The sequence below is a fragment of the Natrix helvetica genome (genome assembly GCF_964273705.1).
Source record: "Natrix helvetica genome assembly, chromosome: 8".
NCBI lineage: Eukaryota > Metazoa > Chordata > Lepidosauria > Squamata > Natricidae > Natrix > Natrix helvetica.
Genome location: NC_138559.1, coordinates 8,440,191 through 8,460,501, shown reverse-complemented (window position 1 = coordinate 8,460,501; position 20,311 = coordinate 8,440,191). Strand labels below are relative to the sequence as shown.

The 20,311-nt window shown below is 42.7% G+C and overlaps 1 protein-coding gene across 3 annotated transcripts in view; it reads left to right on the top strand.

The window, feature by feature from the left end:
* SORBS3 (sorbin and SH3 domain containing 3) overlaps positions 1-20,311 on the top strand; it is a 97,203-nt gene that overhangs the window by 43,414 nt on the left and 33,478 nt on the right. For all 3 annotated transcript variants that reach the window (XM_081960752.1, XM_081960753.1, XM_081960754.1), the window contains exons 6-11: positions 2,586-2,649; positions 7,207-7,242; positions 7,423-7,510; positions 9,797-9,893; positions 11,342-11,401; positions 15,511-15,597. In XM_081960752.1, coding sequence (XP_081816878.1) covers positions 2,586-2,649; positions 7,207-7,242; positions 7,423-7,510; positions 9,797-9,893; positions 11,342-11,401; positions 15,511-15,597 — 432 coding nt within the window. The remainder of the gene's footprint in view (positions 1-2,585; positions 2,650-7,206; positions 7,243-7,422; positions 7,511-9,796; positions 9,894-11,341; positions 11,402-15,510; positions 15,598-20,311) is intronic.

Sequence of the window (20,311 nt, the reverse complement as noted above, 5' to 3'; positions counted from 1 at the left end):
TTTGGATTTCTTTGTTTAGCTTGCCCATCTCAACCCATTCTAGAATCTTTCGTATTATTTCATCCTCATTTGGCATCATATTATTCTTCCATCCCTCCGCGATTGCTATTCTAGCTGCTGTGATAATATGTAAGATTAAATATAAGGTCTCTTTATTGTATTTTGTCATCGTGATGCCTTATAAGAAAGTCTCAGGTTTCCAATCTATTTGCTTTCCTGTTATGGTTTCCAGCCAGTTTTTAATTTTTACCCAATATTTTTTGGCTGCCTCGCATGTCCACCATGTGTGGTAATACGTTCCATGTGCTTTCTCACACTTCCAACACTTTGAGGATAAGCTTGATGGTATTTTTGCTAGTCTCGCGGGCAGTAGATGCCATCTATAGAACATTTTATAGAACATAGACATCGAATGGTTTCTGTGGTCTCATTGACATAAAAATACTTTCCTTGCAAAGAGTTGGCATAAAAATCTAACGCTGGGTTAATAGAGTGAAAAAAATTGAATGCTAAGTTAATATAAAACTGCAGTTTACACATTGAAAGCCAATCTTACAATAATACAATAGTAGAATTGGAAGGGACCTTGGAGGTCTTCTAGTCCAACCCCCTGCCTAGGCAGGAAACCCTATACCGTTTCAGACAGATGGCTATCCAACATCTTCTTAAAGACTTCCAGTGTTGGGGCATTCACAACTTCTGGAGGCAAGTTGTTCCGCTGATTAATTGTTCTAACTGTCAGGAAATTTCTCCTCAGTTCTAAGTTGCTTCTCTCCTTGATTAGTTTCCACCCATTGCTTCTTGTTCTACCCTCCGGTGCTTTGAAGAATAGCTTGACTCCCTCTTCTTTGTGGCAACCCCTGAGATATTAGAACACTGCTATCATGTCTCCCCTAGTCCTTCTTTCTCTTAAGCTAAACATACCCAGTTCCTGCAACCGTTCTTCATATGTTTTAGTCTCCAGTCCCCTAATCATCTTTGTTGCTCTTCTCTGCACTCTTTCTAGAGTCTCCACATCTTTTTTACATCGTGGCGACCAGAACTGAATGCCGTATTCCAAGTGTGGCCTTACCAAGGCATTATAAAGTGGTATTAACACTTCACGTGATCTTGATTCTATCCCTCTGTTGATGCAGCCTAGAACTGTGTTGGCTTTTTTGGCAGCTGCTGCACACTGCTGGCTCATATTTAAATGGTTGTCCACTAGGACTCCAAGATCCCTTTCACAGTTACTACTACTGAGCAAGGTATCACCTATACTGTACCTGTGCATTTCATTTTTGTTGCCTAAATGTAGAACCTTACTCTTTTCACCATTGAATGTCATTTTATTAGATAGTGCCCAATGTTCAAGTTTGTCAAGATCCTTCTGTATCTTAAGCCTGTCTTCTGGAGTGTTGGCTATTCCTGCCAGCTTGGTGTCATCTGCAAATTTGATGAGTTCCCCATTTATTCCCTCATCCAAATCATTGATGAAGATGTTGAAGAGTACTGGGCCTAAAACAGAGCCTTGGGGTACTCCACTGCATGCTTCCCTCCATGTAGATGCAGTTCCTTACATCTTAAGAGTGAGTGGTCTTGCCCATTCGCCATGACTCCCCAGTGGAATTTCTCTCTTTCTAAGTCCCTTAGCCTTGATCATAGATTTGGCATTTGCATCAAAGCTCTTGTTCCCTTACTAGCTTTGTAGCAAAGAAGGAAGCTCAAAGGGCTCCAGTTTGCAAGACACTTTACATTTGTATAACGTCTACTTTATAGCCAGGGGTGGGATTCAAATAATTTAACAACTGGTTCTCTGCCCTAATGACCAGTTGGGTAGGTGTGGCTCGGTGGTCATGTGACTGGGTGGGCATGGCCAACTCAATGTCACTCACGCCAATGGGCTCTTTGCCTTAGCTGTTACAATATAATAAGGGTTAATCGGAGAGGCAGTTTCTGTAAGCAAGGCAATCAAGATTAGTCTGGAAACAACACCAGAATGTTTCCTTCCTGCCTTCCTTACAGGATTAGCCCTGTAAAGTAGAAAAAAACAAAAGGAGATTTCTTCCAACAACCGGTTCTCCAAACTGCTTAGAAAATTAACAATAGGTGCGAACTGGCTGAATTCCACCACTGAGTTATAGCCTCTACGTTCATCCTTTACTTGCCTATTTTTGCTCTGTGCATAGAGACAAAAAAAGCAAGATTCCTTGTAGTCTGTACATTGCCTATTAGCAATAGCATTTAGACTTATATACTGCTTCACAGTGCTTTAACAGCCCTCTCTAAGCGGTTTACAGAGTCAGTGTATTGTTCCCCAGCAATCTGGATCCTCATTTTACAGACCTCGGAAGGATGAAATGCTAAGTCAACCTTGAGCTGGTCAGAATCGAACTGCTGGCAGTGGGCAGAGTCAGCCTGCAATACTGCATTCTAACCACTGCGCCAAAGTCTTCCTGCACTCCTGAGAGAAATTTACTTTTCCGTCATGTTACAGGCTTGTTGAATTCCATGCAAAGATGTTGCCTAGTCCTTCACGGTATGTGTATTTTTGTTCCCTCTTTCCTTTCCTGCTACTGGTTTTATACGTTTCTTTTGTATTGCAGAGTGTAGACAGTCCCAAGGACTGGTACCGCAGCATGTTCCAGCAAATCCACAGTAAACTTCCAGGTATGGGCTATCTCTTTTTTTCTAGTTTTAAAATTTTGTTTATTAAACATTAAAAAATACCTACATAAACAGTGTGTTGCCCGGAGACAGTTAATTTTAAGAAATAATAATAGTAACAATAATGTTCATAACATTAATAATGTTCACGCAATAAAATAGCAATTGCTTATCCATTTTAGCGAACCTTCCTGATGTAATTAATCATTCTCTTATGCTTTTAAATGTCTAACTTCTGTTTCTGCCAGTTAGCCATCGATAAAACAAATCCCATGTTAAAAAGTACTCCGTTTCTTCCTTCTCCTTAATTTTAAGTGTTAATCTATCCATTTCTGCACATTCTATCAGGTATGGGCTTTTTCGAAGCATCCTCTTAATTTAGCAATAGCAATAGCATTTAGACTTATATACCGCTTCACAGTGCTTTACAGTATTCTTTAAGCAGTCTACAGAGTGAGACTCTTGCCCCCAACAATCTGAGTCCTCATTTTACTCACCTCGGAAGGATGGAAGGCTGAGTCAACCTTGAGCCGGTGAGAATCAAACTGCCAGCAGTCGGCAGACAGCAGAATTAGCCTGCAGTACTGCCTTCTAATCACTGCACCACTACGGCTAATTTAGATCAGTGTATCAACCCCCAGAATAGCCAGCTGTGGAATTCTGGGAGTTGGTCCACTTATTTGAAAGGTTGAGAAACAGTAATTTAGATCCGAAACCAATTTTAATCATTTTAGAATCTCTCTCCATTTGCAGTTTAAAGTAGTGTAGCAACACCCTGATATTTTCCATTTTCTCCCCTGCATGATGTTTACCTCATTTCATTCCTGGTTCACACATTAAACCACATGATTTCTTCACATTATGTACCAGGACAAAAATAGTCTTTTCCTCTTGAATCTCATATTGTTCCATCTTGTTTTCGGGGGTCTTTGAGTTCAACACCCCCCGCCCCAATTTAAGGCAGGTAAAGAGAATAGAATGGAATGGAATGGAATAATAGAATAGAATAGAATAGAATAGAATAGAATAGAATAGAATAGAATAGAACAGAACAGAAAATGGAATGGAGTAGAGTAGAGTAGACTAGAAAATGGAATAGAAAATGGAATGGAATGGAATAGAATAGAATAGAATAGAATAGAATAGAAAATGGAATGGAGTAGAGTAGAAAATCAAATAGGAATGGAATAGAATGGAATAGAACAGAACAGAATAGAATAGAATGGAATGGAATGGAATGGAATGGAATAGAATAGAATAGAATGGAATGGAATGGAATGGAATGGAATAGAACAGAACAGAAGAGAATGGAATGGAATGGAATGGAATAGAATAGAATAGAATGGAATGGAACGGAACGGAATGGAACGGAATGGAATGGAATGGAATGGAACAGAATAGAATAGAATAGAAAATGGAATGGAGTAGAGTAGAAAATCAAATAGAAATGGAATAGAATAGAATGGAATAGAATGGAATAGAATAGAATAGAATGGAATAGAATGGAATAGAATGGAATAGAATGGAATAGAATGGAATAGAATGGAATAGAATGGAATAGAATGGAATAGAATGGAATAGAATAGAACAGAACAGAACAGAACAGAATAGAATAGAAAATGGAATGGAATGGAATGGAATAGAAAATGGAATGGAGTAGAGTAGAAAATCGAATAGGAATGGAATAGAATAGAATGGAATGGAATAGAATGGAATGGAATAGAATAGAATAGAATAGAATAGAATAGAACAGAACAGAACAGAACAGAATAGAAAATGGAATGGAATGGAATGGAATAGAAAATGGAATGGAGTAGAGTAGAGTAGAAAATCAAATAGGAATGGAATAGAATAGAATAGAATAGAATAGAATGGAATAGAATGGAATAGAATGGAATAGAATGGAATAGAATGGAATAGAATGGAATAGAATGGAATAGAATAGAATAGAATAGAATAGAAAATGGAATGGAGTAGAGTAGAGTAGAAAATGGAATAGGAATGGGAGGGGAGGGGAGGGGAGGGGAGGTGATGGAACAGAAACAGAACAGATCAGAATAGAACAGAATTCTTTATTGGCCAAATGTGATTGACCACACACAAGAAATTTGTCTTTGGCTCTCAGTGTACATAAGGAGAATAAAATACATTAATCAAGAATAAAAAGATACAACACTTAGTGATAGTCAAGGTTACTAATAAGCTATCAAATCATACTAGTAAACAATAAAAGCAATATAAATTGAAAGATACAAGCAACATGGTTATAGTCATAAGTGGGGAGTGTTAGATACTAGGAAGGCGGAGAAGAAGAATCGTAATACATTCTTGGTAAATTATTGACAGTGTTGTGGGAATTAGTTGTTAAGTAGAATGATGGCATTCGGGGAAAAACTGTCCTTGTGTCTAGTTGTTCTAGTGTGCAGTGCTCTATAGCCTTGTTTTGAGGGTACAAGTTGAACCATTTTATGTCCAGGATGGGAGGGGTCTGTAGATATTTTCACAACCCTCTCTTTGCCTCGTGCAACATACAGGTCCTCAATGGAAGGCAGGTTGGTAGCCATTGTTTTTTCTGCCGTTCTAATGATCCGTTGAAGTCTATGAAGTCTAATATTGGAAGACAGTTCTCATGTGCCCCCTCCCAGTCCTTTTCTTTGATATGCTAGAGCTAGACATACCTAATTCCCTCAATCATTCATCATAAGATTTAACTTCCAGGTCCCTTATCATCTTTGTTGCTCTTCTCTGCAACTCTTTCATCTATTTCAGGGCAATAAAGCATATAAGATTTGACAGAGGATCAGATGCAGAAAAGGCCAGGAATCTGCAGTGTGGATACTAATTTGATTATGTCTTTGTATCCTGAAGTTGCATAGAGATATGGGTTACACTTTAATTCAATAGTGAGGAAGTGGCTTTAGAAACCATAACCTAGGCATTGTCTCCCTAGAGCTGTGATGGCGAACCTATGGCACCCATGCCTGAAGTCGCACGCAGAGCCATGTTGCCTGGCATGCGCGGCATTATCCATTCCTCTTCTGGGTTTCTAGCGCACATGCTGGCCTTTGTGCGTGCAGCAGTGCCGGAAACCGGAAGAGTTGGTCTTCCGTTTTCTGGCGTGAGCATGAGTGCCGGCCAGCAGTAACCAGAAGACTTACTAGCCGGTGCGCATGTGCGTGCTGGAAACCAGAAGTTCATTTTCCAGCGTGCGCATGCCCCTGGGCACAGGTAGTTCTTGACTGACGACCGCAATGGAGCCCAGAATGTCTGTTGTTGTTTAGTGAGACCTTTGTTAAGTGAGTTTTGCCTCATTTTACAACCTTCCTTGCCACAGTTGTTAAGTGAACCACTGCAAGTGTTAAGTTAGTAACACGGCTGTTAAGTGAATCTGGCTTCCCCACTTAACAGATAGACTTTGCTTGTCAAAAGGTCGCAAAAGGGGATCACGTAACCCCAGGACACTGCATGCGTCATAAATATGAGTCATTTGCCAAGTGTTTGAATGCCGATCATGTGACCATGGGGATGCTACACACACACACACACACACACACACACACACACAGATGTGGTGGCTCAGTGGCTAAGACACTGAGCTTGTCTATCAGAAAGGTCGGCGGTTCGGCGGTTCGAATCCCTAGCACTGCATAAGGGAGTGAGCTCCCGTTACTTGTCCCAGCTTCTGCCAACCTATCAGTTCGAAAGCACATAGAAAGTAGAAAAATAGGAACCACCTTTGGTGGGAAGATAACAGTGTTCCATGTCCCTTCAGCATTTAGTCATGCCAGCCACATGACCACGGAGACTTCTTTGGACAGTGCTGGCCTTTCGGCTTTGAAATAAACCTTTGGCTGAACATCAACACACTGGTTGGTTTAAGTCAAAATAAATCATAACTCTCAAACTGTTAAGGTGAGAATCTGTGATCTTCCTGCTACATTCCTTGATTTACATCTTACCCAGGGCTTCAGTCTTCCCTAGCTCATATCTTGATTAAGCTGACCATCCATTTGTTTGCTTTTTTCCCCTCCACATTCTTTGATAATAATAATCTGACTTTTGTATCCTCTGGTTGGTACTTAACATAAGTAGCAACTGGAATCAGCAACTGGCATCCTTGAGCAACTAATAGGCCATGATGGGGCCATGGCTAATAGCTGGTTTAGGCCTCTCGTGATTCCTTTTTTCCTTTCTGGCTAACACTCTAAATCAGGGGTGTCCAAACTTGGGAACTTTAAGACTTGTGGACTTCAACTCCCAGAATTGGCTCCCAGCATGGCTGGCTGGGGAATTCTGGGAGTTGAAGTCCACAAGTCTTAAAGTTCCCAAGTTTGGACACCCCTGCTCTAAATAGATCCCACCAGATTTCTCCAACCTAATAGTCCTTTGGGAGATTAATTTAATTTGGAGCTTCGCAGGGTTTTTAAACCCAGCCATTTCTTTCTGCTCACAGCACTGCAAATTTGTAAACCATGAAAGAAAGTAGGGTAGGGAATCCATTAGCTTTAGTCCTCTCAAATATAGAGCCCACCTCCCATGGACCTCTCTCTTCTCTTTCAGAATCAGATCTGGATTGGGATCCCTACAAATCAAGAGGTACATATTGTTTTTCTGCTTTTGAACATGCTCCCTAGCTCTCTATTTGGGAAATGTTTGACCGTTGTACGTTGAATAAAGGATTTCCCAGGAATGGCATCATAACAGCAACTTGTGGGGTTTTAGTGCTAAGAAATAAGGATTGTCCGTCGCACCCAGTGACAGTTTTGTCTCCTCCAGATCACGACCCTCCAGAGCTGATGAAAAAGAACCAACCTCCACGGATGACCTCAAGCAGTTCCTCCCGCCAAAAAAATAGCTTGGATTGGTGAGTAGAAACATGGAAGATGTGAGTCTTCCCCTGTGATGGATGGCAAGCCACCAACATACAGAAGGACAGAAAAAGCCATATGAACATCAGAAATAAATCTGGGGTTGAATATTGTTCTGACCTAGGCTTCCCAAAAGCACAAAGCCAACTCCTCATCCTGATAAAGACCTCTTTTATTTAGGTTAAAGGGAATTCCTCTCCAGCAAAGTCCCGGCCAACTGTCTTTCATGAGATTTCATAGCTACAGACCTTTATCAGGCTTGGAGAGCTGCCAGGCTGATATCTTCCAAATGCCATGCTGTAGCAGCAATTACTTGGCAAGAAGTCAGGAACAGATCTTCACCCTAATGGAATGAACTAATTGTCTCCTGGAAACTCCCCTCCCCTTTTGCTCCTCTTTATTCCCTCTGGGAGGGGCCATTCATCGTCCACCTGTGGCCTTACTCCCTAGTCGACCCTTGTTCCTTAGCTGTTCCCTTCTCCTGGCAGCTTTGCACATGCACATATCAGGAACAGGCTCCAGCTGTTCTTCTGCCCCACTGCTCTGATAACTGTCGGATGGCCCCATTTCTGCCTCCAATGCAGAGCCCTCATCAGAGCCTTCCCCAGACTCCAGGACTGGCCCATATTTCTCCCCAACCTTCTCACTGTCTGGTCTGCCACCAGCTCTGCTGGCTGCTGGCGGGCCACAACAGATATAAAGATATGAGATTATGCACTTTCTTGGTATATCTACTTTACAAATGTAAGCTTATTTGCAACGCAACCCCGTGCAATTATTCAGAAGTGAGGTCCATTTCAGTCAGTGGGACTTTAGTGCAAGTGAATCTGAGACTGAAATATTTTAGGGAAGTGTGGAGCATTTGGGAAGCATTCAACAAGATTTGAGGAAAGTAAACTAAGTGCCCCCTGAAATATTGGAGCCATCCTTGTCCCCAAATTCGGTGTCATCTTTACTGAATTAGTGTTTTGCATCTGGCTCTGGACAATGGACTGAAAAACTAATTAGACCCTGCAAGTCTAAAATCAGTCCATTCTTGGAATAATTCATCAGTTTGAATCCATGCCTATTCCAGTGCCCAACTGTGACACTAGAGGGAGATGTGAGATTTTAAACATGAAACGGATTTATCTGTAAAATGTATAAATGTGCCCTTGCTGTTATCCCCACAGTTTTCAGCTGAATATGTGCACCACTTTGCTTGTGTTTGAAGTGCTATCAGGTGACAATGGGAGGTCCCTGTGTGGTGGTTGCAGCTTTATCATTTCACAACACGCAACATTTACCAAGGAATGTGGGTGTACTGATACTCCCAGAGGATACGTAGGGAGGGAACGTAACTGTTAAGGCACAGAAATGCCCTTCTAGACTATTGCAACAATCCTTTCATGCTGCGGACAGTCTCTGCTAACGTGGATCTTTGCAAATACAAGACAGGAAGTTATTGGGGCCAAAGGGAGACAAGGCACTTCATGCAGAGTACTAAAAGCTGAGGTGGTGCAGTGGTTAGAATGCAGTACTGCAGGCTACTTCAGCTGACTGCTAGCTGCAGTTCAGCAGTTCGAATCTCACCAGGCTCAAGGTTGACTCAGCCTTCCATGCTTCCGAGGTGGGTGAAACAAGGACAGATTGTTGGGGGCAAGAGACTGAGTCTGTAGACCGCTTAGAGTGGGCTGTGAAGCACTGTGAAGCGGTATATAAGTCTAAGTGCTATTGCTGTCATCCGTCCTTCCTCCCTCCCTCCCTCCCTCCCTCCCTCCCACTTGGCCCAGTGGTTAAAATATAGAATTGCAGGTTAACTCTGCTCACTGCCAGGAGTTCGATCCTGACTGGCTCAAGGTTGACTCAGCCTTCCATCCTTCCGAGGTGGGTGAAACGAGGACAGATTGTTGGGGGCAAGAGGCTGACTCTGTAGACCGCTTAGAGCGGGCTGTGAAGCACTGTGAAGTGGTATATAAGTCTAAGTGCTATTGCTGTTGTCCATCCTTCCTCCCTCCCTCCCTCCCTCCCTCCCTCCCTCCCTCCCTCCCTCCCTCCCACTTGACCCAGTGGTTAGAATATAGAATTGCAGGCTAACTCTGCTCACTGCCAGGAGTTCGATCCTGACTGGCTCAAGGTTGACTCAGCCTTCCATGCTTCCGAGGTGGGTAAAACGAGGACAGATTGTTGGGGGCAAGAGGCTGACTCTGTAGACTGCTTAGAGAAGGCTGTGAAGCACTGTAAAGCGGTATATAAGTTTAAGTGCTAAGTGCTATTGAGGGTCTCCCATCTTTCTTTTGCAGGAGTAATTGGGAATCTGCAGATGCCACCAACAACGAGCCCAGGAGCATTTTTGATTATGAACCCGGGAATTCGTCCATCCTTGATCATCCTACTGTGGTATGCAGACCCCTAGCTTAGTTCGTGGCAGTGTGTTCATTGATAGAACAATCAGTGGGGCCAACTACTGTATTTTTCAGAGTATAAGACGCACCTTTTTCCTTCAAAAAAAGAGGCTGAAAATCTGGGTGCGTCTTATACTCTGAATACAACATTTTCGACCTTCCGAAACCCTGCCCCCTTCACCAAAATGGCCATAAATAGACTTTAGGAGGTTTCCAGAGTGCTCTTGGGGGCTGGGGAGGGCAGAAATGAATGAAATACGGGCAGTTTTTTGCTCATTTATGCCCCCCCAGTCCCCAGGAGCACTCTATAAGCCTCCTAAAGGCTATGCATTCCCCTTTTTTTTTTGACAAAAAAGGGGACCGTTTTCACGAAAAAATGGGCCATTTTGGGGAATAGAATAGAATAGAATAAATTTAATTTGTTAGCCGCTCCCTCTCCAAAAGGACTCGGGGCGGCGTACAATAAAAACCCATACAAATATACATATACATACAATACATATACACATACATATAAACACATACAGGGAGATCCGCAGAGTGCAAAACCCTTTTTTTTTTTTATTTGCCTCTTCAAAATCTTGGTGCATCTTATACTCCAGTGCGTCTTATACTCTGAAAAATATGGTAATGTCAGAACTAGGTCTTGTGTATCAGCAACCAATGGAAGTACAGTGGAATATTGAAATAGGGAAATCATGCATGTTTCTTGCAAGTAAATCTCATTGACCTCGAGAAACATTAAACGATGCCACACGTGGTCAGAAGTTTCTGAGCTCAAACTGAATATAAGGGAAAGCAGATGTTGAACAATAGTTGCAACAGCATATGGAAAATTGGCCTCTGGAGTGGGAAGGCCCATCCTGTTTTGCATCCTCCTAATTCAAGCCCAAGGACCATTGTCCCACATGATTAATTGTCACCACATTACAAAAATATGTTGAGACTTTGGAAAAAGTGCAAAGAAGAGCAACTAAGACGATGAAAGGCGTGGAGACAATAACATGAAGAGCAGCTTCAGGAATTGGGTTTGGCTAATCTAGGGAAAAGACGGACTAGGGGGAACATGATAGCAATATTCCAGGATTTGAGAGGTTGCCACAAAGAGAAAGAGGTCAACTTATTCTCCAAAGCACCTGAAGGCAGGACAAGAAGCAATGGATGAAAACTAATCAAGGGGAGAAGCAACCTGGAACTCAGGAGAAACTTCCTAACAGTGAGGACAATTAACCAGTGGAAGAGCTTGCCTCCAAGAACCATGGGTGTTTTTTAAAAAGAGACTGGACAGTCACTTGTCTGAAATGGTACCGGGTCTCCTGCTTGAGCAGGGGGTCAGACTAGAAGACCTCCAAGGTCCCTCCTAGCTCTATTCTGATTGTCCCAAATATGAATCCTCTCTAACTCCACATTCTTTTCACTGAGGTTTTAATTTGCCCATTACAGGCCAAGAAACCCCTCACACCATCTTCAGCCCGATGCCCATCACCCTCTCTGCCGATTGAGGTGAGTCCTTTCCGAAATGCAAGGGGGGAAAAATGCACATTTAGCCTCTGGCCACGTTAAGTCAGACACAGACAAGCATATGCTATCAACTTCCTTGGGGGGAAAAAACAACAACGGAGGTTTGGGAGGCAAACGTAGCCAGCGAAATGGGATGTCCTCCCAAGACGCCTGGAGTGCAGCTGTGTTTACTGGCTTCCATGGAGCAGGGTCCTTTGTTATTTCCTGCCCCCTCCTCCTCTGCCTTGAAGATTATGCTCCACGCTGCAAAAAGGCTGCCAAGAACTTCAGAATGCAACAGGTCAGGGTTGAGAGTGAATGAGATACGGGGCTGTCTGCGATTCTGAAAACCAGGTGCCCCTTTTTGGGGGCTAGAGTTAAGATGATGGATCTACTGTCTTTTAAAAAAAAACAGTGGTCTGTGCTCATACAGTTCAGGAAAAACTAGTTTCCATTCTTAATTAGTAGGGAAGTGGTGGCTCGGTGGATAAGACACTGAGCTTGTCTGTCAGAAAGGTTGGCAGTTTGGCGGTTCGAATCCCTAGCACCGCCTAACGGAGTGAGCTCCCGTTACTTGTCCCAGCTTCTGCCAACCTAGCAGTTTAAAAGCATGTAAAAAATGCAAGTAGAAAATAGGGACCACCTTTGGTGGGAAAGGAACAGCGTTCCGTGCGTCTTTGCCGTTTAGTCATGCTGGTCACATGACCACAGAGACGTCTTTGGACAGTGCTGGCTCTTCAGCTTTGAAACGGAGAGGAGCACCGCCCCCTAGAGTCGGGAACGACTATCACAATTATGCGAGGGGAATCTTTTATCTTTACCTAAGATCATGGATCCACTGTCTTTTTGAAAAATTGTCTCTGCCTATACAGTTCAGGAAAAGCCAGTTTCCATTCTTAATTATGAACATTCACTTCAAATCTACTAGGGTAGGTTTTTTTTTTTAAAAAAAGGGAGATTTTGAAAAGTTGAATTCAGCGTTCATTATCGTGCTGCGCTATCCTTGAACTAGGCATGGCATTACCCTGCGGCATTGAAGCCTTGTAATTTCTGTTCCTGAAATTATCAACTTCACTGTAATCTTAATTTCAGTGTAAATACAAAGCGTTCCCTCATTTACCCCAGCCGCTCCGTTTTTTTTACAACTCTGACTTACAATGTAATGCGTAACAGATGCTAGACATGATATTGGTGCCTCCACAAATGACTTCCAGTGGGGAGACATATTCTTCTGATGCAGGGGGGAAAAAGACTATAGAAGACTAAAAGGATGGTTATAAATTAAAATGCTTCCAGAGGATTTAAGTTCCTGCCAATACAGATTCCACAGTAATGAACATTTTTATAGACGCATCAAATTATCCCATTCTTTCCAGGGTTAGTTTGAAAATATTTGATGCCTCCCACAACAGAGTTATGACCTTCCTCCCTCCCTCCCTCCTCCCTTCCTTTCATTTCTTCCTTCCTCTCTCTCTGTCTCTGTCTCTCTCTCTCTTTCCTTTTTTATTTCTTTCTAGCTTGCTCGCTTGCTTTCTCTCTCTCCCCCTCCCTCCCCCTTCCTCCCCCTCCTTCCCTCTTTCTTTCTTTCTTTCTCTCTCTCTCTCTCACCCCCCTCCCTCCCTCCCTCCATCTTTCTTTCTTTCTTTTTCTTTCTTTCTCTTTCTCTCTCTCTCTTTCTCTCTCCTTCCTTCCTTCCTTCATCTCTGTCTCTCTCTCTCTTTCTTTCTTTCTTTCAAGCTTGCTTGCTTGCTCTCTCTCTCTCTCCTTCTTTCCCTCCCTCCCTCTTTTTTTGCTTTTGTATGAGTCTTGAATCCTAGCAACTGCCTAGACCAGGGGTGTCCAAACTTGGGAACTTTAAGACTTGTGGACTTCAACTCCCAGAATTCCCCAGCCAGCTGGCTGGGGAATTCTGGGAGTTGAAGTCCACAAGTCTTAAAGTTTCCAAGTTTGGACACCCCTGGCCTAGACAAATCCCTACAATTTTCTTGGCAAGACTTTTGCCTTTTCCCCCAAGAGGGCTGAGAGAGAATATAGAATAAAATATCAGAGTTGAAAGGGGACCCTGGAGGTCATCTAGTCCAACCCCCTGCTTAAGCAGGAGACCCTCCACCATTTCAGACAAATGGCTGTCCAGTCACTTCTTGAAAACCGCCAGTGATGAAGCAGAACTGCCCCTGGTCACCTAGAAGTCCGATCTCCCAGTTTCTGGCCTGCTTCCTCTAACCACTGCACCAACTGGCTCTCATCCCCTTCCATATTGCACTGTAAAGCAATAAGCAGGATTGTGTAATCCATACAATGAAGAGCTGCAGCCTAACCTGATTAAATTCAAAATGAAACCACTGAAGGAAAAGGCATGTAAGTGATGCATTAAAAAAATGGTTCCCTGAGGTCTCTTCCTCTGGATTCCAAAATCCGGGCATCTGTGCCATTCCAACAACGTCCTCAGTTAACCTAAGTGGTGCTTCCAGGAAGAGAAGAATCCCCCAGCAAGGTTTTGGGGGGGACCAAAGAACATTTCAAGATACTTTCCCCTATGACTCTTCTGCTCTCTCAGTCCCAAACAATGGAACTGGCATCTTTGCCCTTCCTTCCTTCCTTCCTTCCTTCCTTCCTTCCTTCCTTCCTTCCTTCCTTCCTTCCTTCCTTCCTTCCTTTATCCCCCTCCCTCCCTCCCTTTCTTCTTCCTTCCTTATTTCCTCCCTCCCTTTCTTCTTCCTTCCCTCCGTCCCTCCGTCCCTCCCTTCCCTCCTGCCTTCCTTCCATCCTTCCTTCGTCCCTCGCTCCCTTCCTGCCTCCTGCCTGCCCGCCTTCCCTCCCTTTCTTCTTCCTCCCTCCGTCCCTCCCTTCCCTCCTGCCTTCCTTCCATCCTTCCTTCGTCCCTCGCTCCCTTCCTGCCTCCTGCCTGCCCGCCTTCCCTCCCTTTCTTCTTCCTCTCTCCCTCTCTTCCTCCCTTCCACCTTGCCTTCTTTCCTTCATTCCTTCCTCCCTTCCTCCTTTTCTTCTTCCTCCCTCCCACCCTTTCTTTCTTTCTTTCTATTTCTTCCGTCCTGCCTTCCTCCCTCTCTCCCTCCCTTTCTTCTTCCTCCCTTCCTGTCTTCTTTCCTTCCTTCCTCCCTCCCTTCTTCCTCCCTTTCTTTCTTTCTTTCTTTCTTTCTTTCTTTCTTTCTTCCTTCCTGCCTTCCTTTCTGCCTTCCTGCCTTCCTGCCTTCCTGCCTTCCTGCCTGCCTTCCCCCCTCCCTCCCTTTTTCCTTCCTCCCTTCCTTCCTTCCTTCCTTCCTCCCTCCCTTCCTTCCTTCCTTCCTTCTTGACTGACTGACTTCCCACTGTCACTCCCTTGGACGATGTCCCACAATTCTCCATTAAACGTGCTCCTTTTCATAAAATCCAGTTAGCTTAATTTTCTGGGATAGGTAAAATGTGGTCAAGTGTGACCTTTTATCAGTTTTTGCTTAAGAGTCCTTCCTTTTAAAATACCCCTGTGGAAACTACAGCCTTGTGTTGTGGTTAATAGTAAAAGCAAAACCATACACAAATAAATAAACATGCTTTAAGCTGCACCCCGACTGAATGTTTCTCCATGGAAAAACACACTGCATATAGAAAATATTCCAGGAGGGGGAGGCTGAAAACCCACTCTGGACATTTGTCTGAAGCACACTATTATTATTATTATTATTTACATAGTGGAATCTTTTACAAGATTGTAAGAGAGAGCATTTCCTCCTGAATGCCCCCCTATAACTTGCAGTTTTGCATTCCTTGTGACCGCCTCTCTTCAGATCTTTCAGTTAGAGCCTTGGGGCGGCATTCATGTGGGCGCTTTCACCAGCTGCCCTTTCCAACAAAGCGGGTATCAGGTGGATGGCATTGTGTAACTTCGATTTAAGGAGCCGTTTGGGGAGCAGGGAGTACAGACCGACTCCACCCATGCTGGCAGGGACCAGAGCCTGGCCCCTTGGCACCGCAGTGGGCACGACTCACCCTCGTCGGCATGCTTCCCTCTTGACTCATCCAGACAGCCGTGGGGTGCTTGGCTTTCTTGGCGGGGTCTCCGCAGCCCCCTAGCGACACTCTTAAAGCTGCATGTTTCTTTCTCTCTCCTCTGCCAGGAGCTTCTGGAGAAGGAACTGAGGCAGCTCAGCGAAGAGTTGGACCAGGATATTAGAAACCTGGAGCAACAGGAACTTATCCGCAAGGTAAAGCTTCCCTCCCACCTCCTATTTGCTTCTTCTCCCCCTGCGGGGCATAGCACAGACAATACATTCGTAAAGGGGGTTTGGACTCAGAACCAATGACTTCCAGCGTGGCCTTCGGAGCCATTCCAAATATTATTGAATTGTTTTTTTTAAAGGAGAGGAAAGGAATGTTATTAAATGCAAGGGTGGAATGCTGTTTTTTCCAATATATTTTATTGAATTGAAATGTGAAAAACTCGGTTGTTGTTTTCCTAGGCCTTACTAATACCAACAGGGTTATAATGGCATTGTTAGAGACCTCCCCCCCCCCCACTGCATGGTCTGTTTGTGTTGCTCCCCTCTGGGAGGAGGTTTTGAAGTATTTCTAGCAGGATTACTAGATTCTGTAACAGCTTTGTTCCTTAATGCCACCTGTCTTGTAAACTCACAGGGTTCTTTCCCCCCTGCCAAGTAGAGTAGGGTAGAGTAGAATAGAGTAGAGTAGTAAAATGAGAATAGAGTAGAGCAGAATAGAATAGAATAGTACAATGAGAATAGAGTAGAGTAGAATAGAGTAGAATAGAGTAGAATAGAATAGAATAGTAAAATGAGAATAGAGTAGAGTAGAACAGAATAGAATAGTAAAATGAGAGTAGAGTAGAATAGAATAGAATAGAATAGAATAGTAAAATAAGAATAGAGTAGAATAGAATAGTAAAATGAGAGTAGAGTAGAATAGAATAGAATAGAATAGAATAGAATAGAATAGAATAGAATAGAATAGAATAGTAAAATAAGAATAGAGTAGAATAGAATAGTAAAATGAGAATAGTGTAGAGTGGAATAGAGTAGAGTAGAGTAGAATAGAATAGAATAGAATAGAATAGAATAGAATAGCAAAATGAGAATAGAGTAGAATAGAGAGATAATTCTGTAGTTTAGAATAGAATAACAGAGTTGGAAGGGACCTTGGAGGTCTTCTAGTCCAACCCCCTGCCTAGGAAGGAAACCCTATACCGTTTCAGACAAATGGCTATCCAACATCTTCTTAAAAACTTCCAGTGTTGGGGCATTCACAACTTCTGGAGGCAACTTCTGTTCCACTGATCAATTGTTCTCACTGTCAGGATATTTCTTCTTAGTTCTAAGTTGCTTCTCTCCTTCATTAGTTTCAATGTATATTTATACATTTGAACTAGACTGTGATGTTTCCCTGTGTTGTGTGACAGACGGACAGACAGACAAACAGACAGACAGACAGGAGAGAGAGAGGGGGAGAGAGAGAGAGAGAGTGTTGACGGAGGGAGGGAGGGAGGGAGAGAGAGAAAGACAGCAATAGAAATAGAACTTAGACATATACCGCTTCACAGTGCTTTACGGCCCTCTCAACCCGAGATAGATAGATAGATAGATAGATGATAGATAGATAGATAGATGATAGATAGATAGATAGATAGATAGATAGATAGATAGATAGATGATAGATAGATAGATAGATAGATAGATAGATAGATAGATAGATAGATAGATAGATAGGCAGGCAAGCAGGCAGGCAGGCAGGCAGGCAGGCAGGCAGGCAGGCAGAGAGAGACAGGGGGAGAGAGAGAGAGAGAAAGAGAGAGAGAGAGAGAGATGACAGAGGGAGGGAGAGACAGCAATAGAAATAGCACTTAGACTTATATACTGCTTCACAGTGCTTTATGGCCCTCTCTAAACGGTTTACAAAGTCAGCATATTGCACCCAGCAATTTGGACCCTCATTTTATCGACCTTGGAACGATCGAAGGTGTTAGATACCTGCTTGAACTACAGTGGTTTCCACCAAGGTCCTCTGTTCCAGCGGGAACAGAGGTGTAATCCTATTGGTTGAAGGGTCTGACAGCTCCCTATAAAAGGGCTGCTATCAGACTCAACCTTTGCTGGATTGTTCTCACTTGTTGTACTTAATAAAGAGCTGTTGTTACCATTAAGCCTGTGTGTGCCTATCCATTACCCAATCTAACAGAAGCCTGAGTCAACCTTGAGCCAGGATCGAACTGCTGGCAGTGGGCAGAGTTTGCCTGCAATGCTGCATTCTAATCACTGGGAAGAAAGGAAGGAAGGGGTGAAATTCAGCAGGTTCTGGAGAACAAGCAGCGGAAATTTTGAGTAGTTCCGAGAACTGGTAAATACCACCTCTGACTGGCCCCAGAATGGGGTGAGAATGGAGATTTTGCAGTATCTTCCCCCTGCCACGCCTACCAAGCCACACCCATATTAAAAAAAATTTGAATTTCACCACTGAAGGGAAGTAATAGCACTCAGACATGTATACTGCTTTAAAGTGCTTTACAGTCACCTTTAAGTGATTTACAGAGTCAGCATCTTGTCCCCCCCAAAATCTGAGTTCTCATTTTACCCACCTCGGAAAGATGGAAGGCTGAGACAACCTTGAGCTTGGTGAGGATTGAGCTCCAGACTGTGGGCAGAGTTAGCCTGCAAAGCTGCATTCTAATCAGAGGGAGGGAGGGAGGGAGGGAGGAAAGGAAGGAAGGAAGGAAGGAAGGAAGGAAGGAAGGAAGGAAGGAAGGAAAGAAGGAAGGAAGGAAGGAAGGAAGGAAGGAAGGAAGGAAACAGCACTTAGACTTATATACCACTTCATAGTGCTTTTACAGCTTTACAGTTTTACAAAGTCAGCCTATTTGCTCCTAACAATCTGGAAAAGGACGGAAGGCTGAGTCGACCTTGAGCCGGTGAGATTCGAACTGAAAAACAATTGCAATTCGAGGACTCCCTGTAATCATATATTTTTTTTAAAATCACATAATCTATTTCGTTAGCTGCACTTTCATGCCTTTAACAGGAGTCCACCCTAAAAGTCTCATTCTGGCATGCCTCTTCCTGAAATGATCGGCTTAACTCGGCCTGTAAAAGACTAAAGGAAAACAAGCGAAGTTTTTTTAAGGACAGGCGTAAACATAAATAGTGCTCTTAAATAAAAGGTTGAGAACAGTAGCTATTTATATCCCTTTGTGTCTCTCCACCTGTATTTGTTTAATGCAGTCAGATATTGATGTTTATTCCATATTCCATAGCTATAGCAGAGAAGGATCAGACACAATCTGATGCTGTAGATTGCATTTTTTTTTATTTTAAGTTTTTTATTTTTTAATACAGCTTTACACATATTATAGAAACAGTGTTGACTCTTTTATGTCCTCTCATGTACATAATCCATTTTAACCTCATACTTTGGTTTTTCACTTTCAGCTGAATTATTTTCTTCCATTATTTTCCATTTTTTATACTCATTTTTTTCTTAGTACGTAAATAATATCTTCAATTGCCCCTTCAAAAATTGAACCAAATTATTGTTCCATATTTCCCTATAGGTCTATTTTACTATTAACAATATATATCCTCTAGTTATGTTTTGACATGGAGAGCATTTCTTTCATTTTTTTTCTACAATTAACAATGTATTATACCAGGGGTATCCAAACTTGAGAACTTTAAGACTTGTGGACTTCAATTCCCAGAATTCCCCAGCCAGCATAATTAGTTGCATAACAATACCAATCATACTACTATTCCCTTTAATCTACTAACACATGTTATGTAGTATGTTTTATTGGCTATCCATTGGTATTCTCGGTCGAGGTAATCCTTGACGTAGGACCACAATTGAATTTCCATTGCTAAGTTAAACAGTTTTTTAACTTAAGCGAGTTTGGCTTCATTTAAGACTTTTCTAGCCACAGCCGTTAAGTGAATCACTGCAGTTGTTAAATGAGTAGCGGGGTTGTTAAGTGAGTCTGGCTACCCCAATGACTTGGCTTGTCAGACGGTCGCAAAAGGAGATCACATGACCCAGGGATTCTGCAACCGTCATAAATATGAACCAGTTGCCAAGTGTCTGAATTTTGATCACATGACCACAGGGATGCTTCAACAGTCATAAGTGTGAAAAACAACCTTGTCAATTTTGTTGGTGCCGTTGTAACTTCAAACAGTCACTAAATGAATGGTGGTAAGTTGGGAACTACCTGTAGTCTCTTCTAGCAACATAAATGACATTGAATGAATGAATACAGTAGAGTAGAGTAGAATAGAATACAGTAGAATAGAATAGAATATGGAATAGAATAGAATAGAATATGGAGTAGAGTAGAGTAGAGTAGAATAGAATAGAATAGAATAGAATATGGAATATGGAATATGGAATAGAATAGAATAGAATATGGAGTAGAATAGAATAGAATATGGCGTAGAGTAGAATAGAATAGAATATGGAATAGAATAGAATAGAATAGAATAGAATAGAATATGGAGTAGAGTAGAATAGAATTCTTTATTGGCCAAATATGATTGGACACAAGGAATTTGTCTTTCGTCACGACAGCACCAAAAAAACCTGATTTATGGTCATGTTTCCCCCTTATGACCTTTGCATCATCCCCATAGTCACACGATCAAAATTCAGACACTTGGCTAATGGTTCATATTTATGGTTGTTGCATAAACAGCAGGGGTCTTTAAGACTTGTGGAAAAGCACGCCAAAAATGGGGGGAGTGCTGGTCGTGTGCGCATGTGCGCTGGGGTTGTGTGCATAGCATTATGGGTGTGGCACGCCCGCACACGCTCCCCTGTGCTCCCCCCGCTTTTGGCACGCGAGTCAAAAAAGGTTCCCCCTCACTTCCCGAGACCAAACTATACTATTTTCCCCAGCTGTTTGCATTAATATTGCTTTGTATT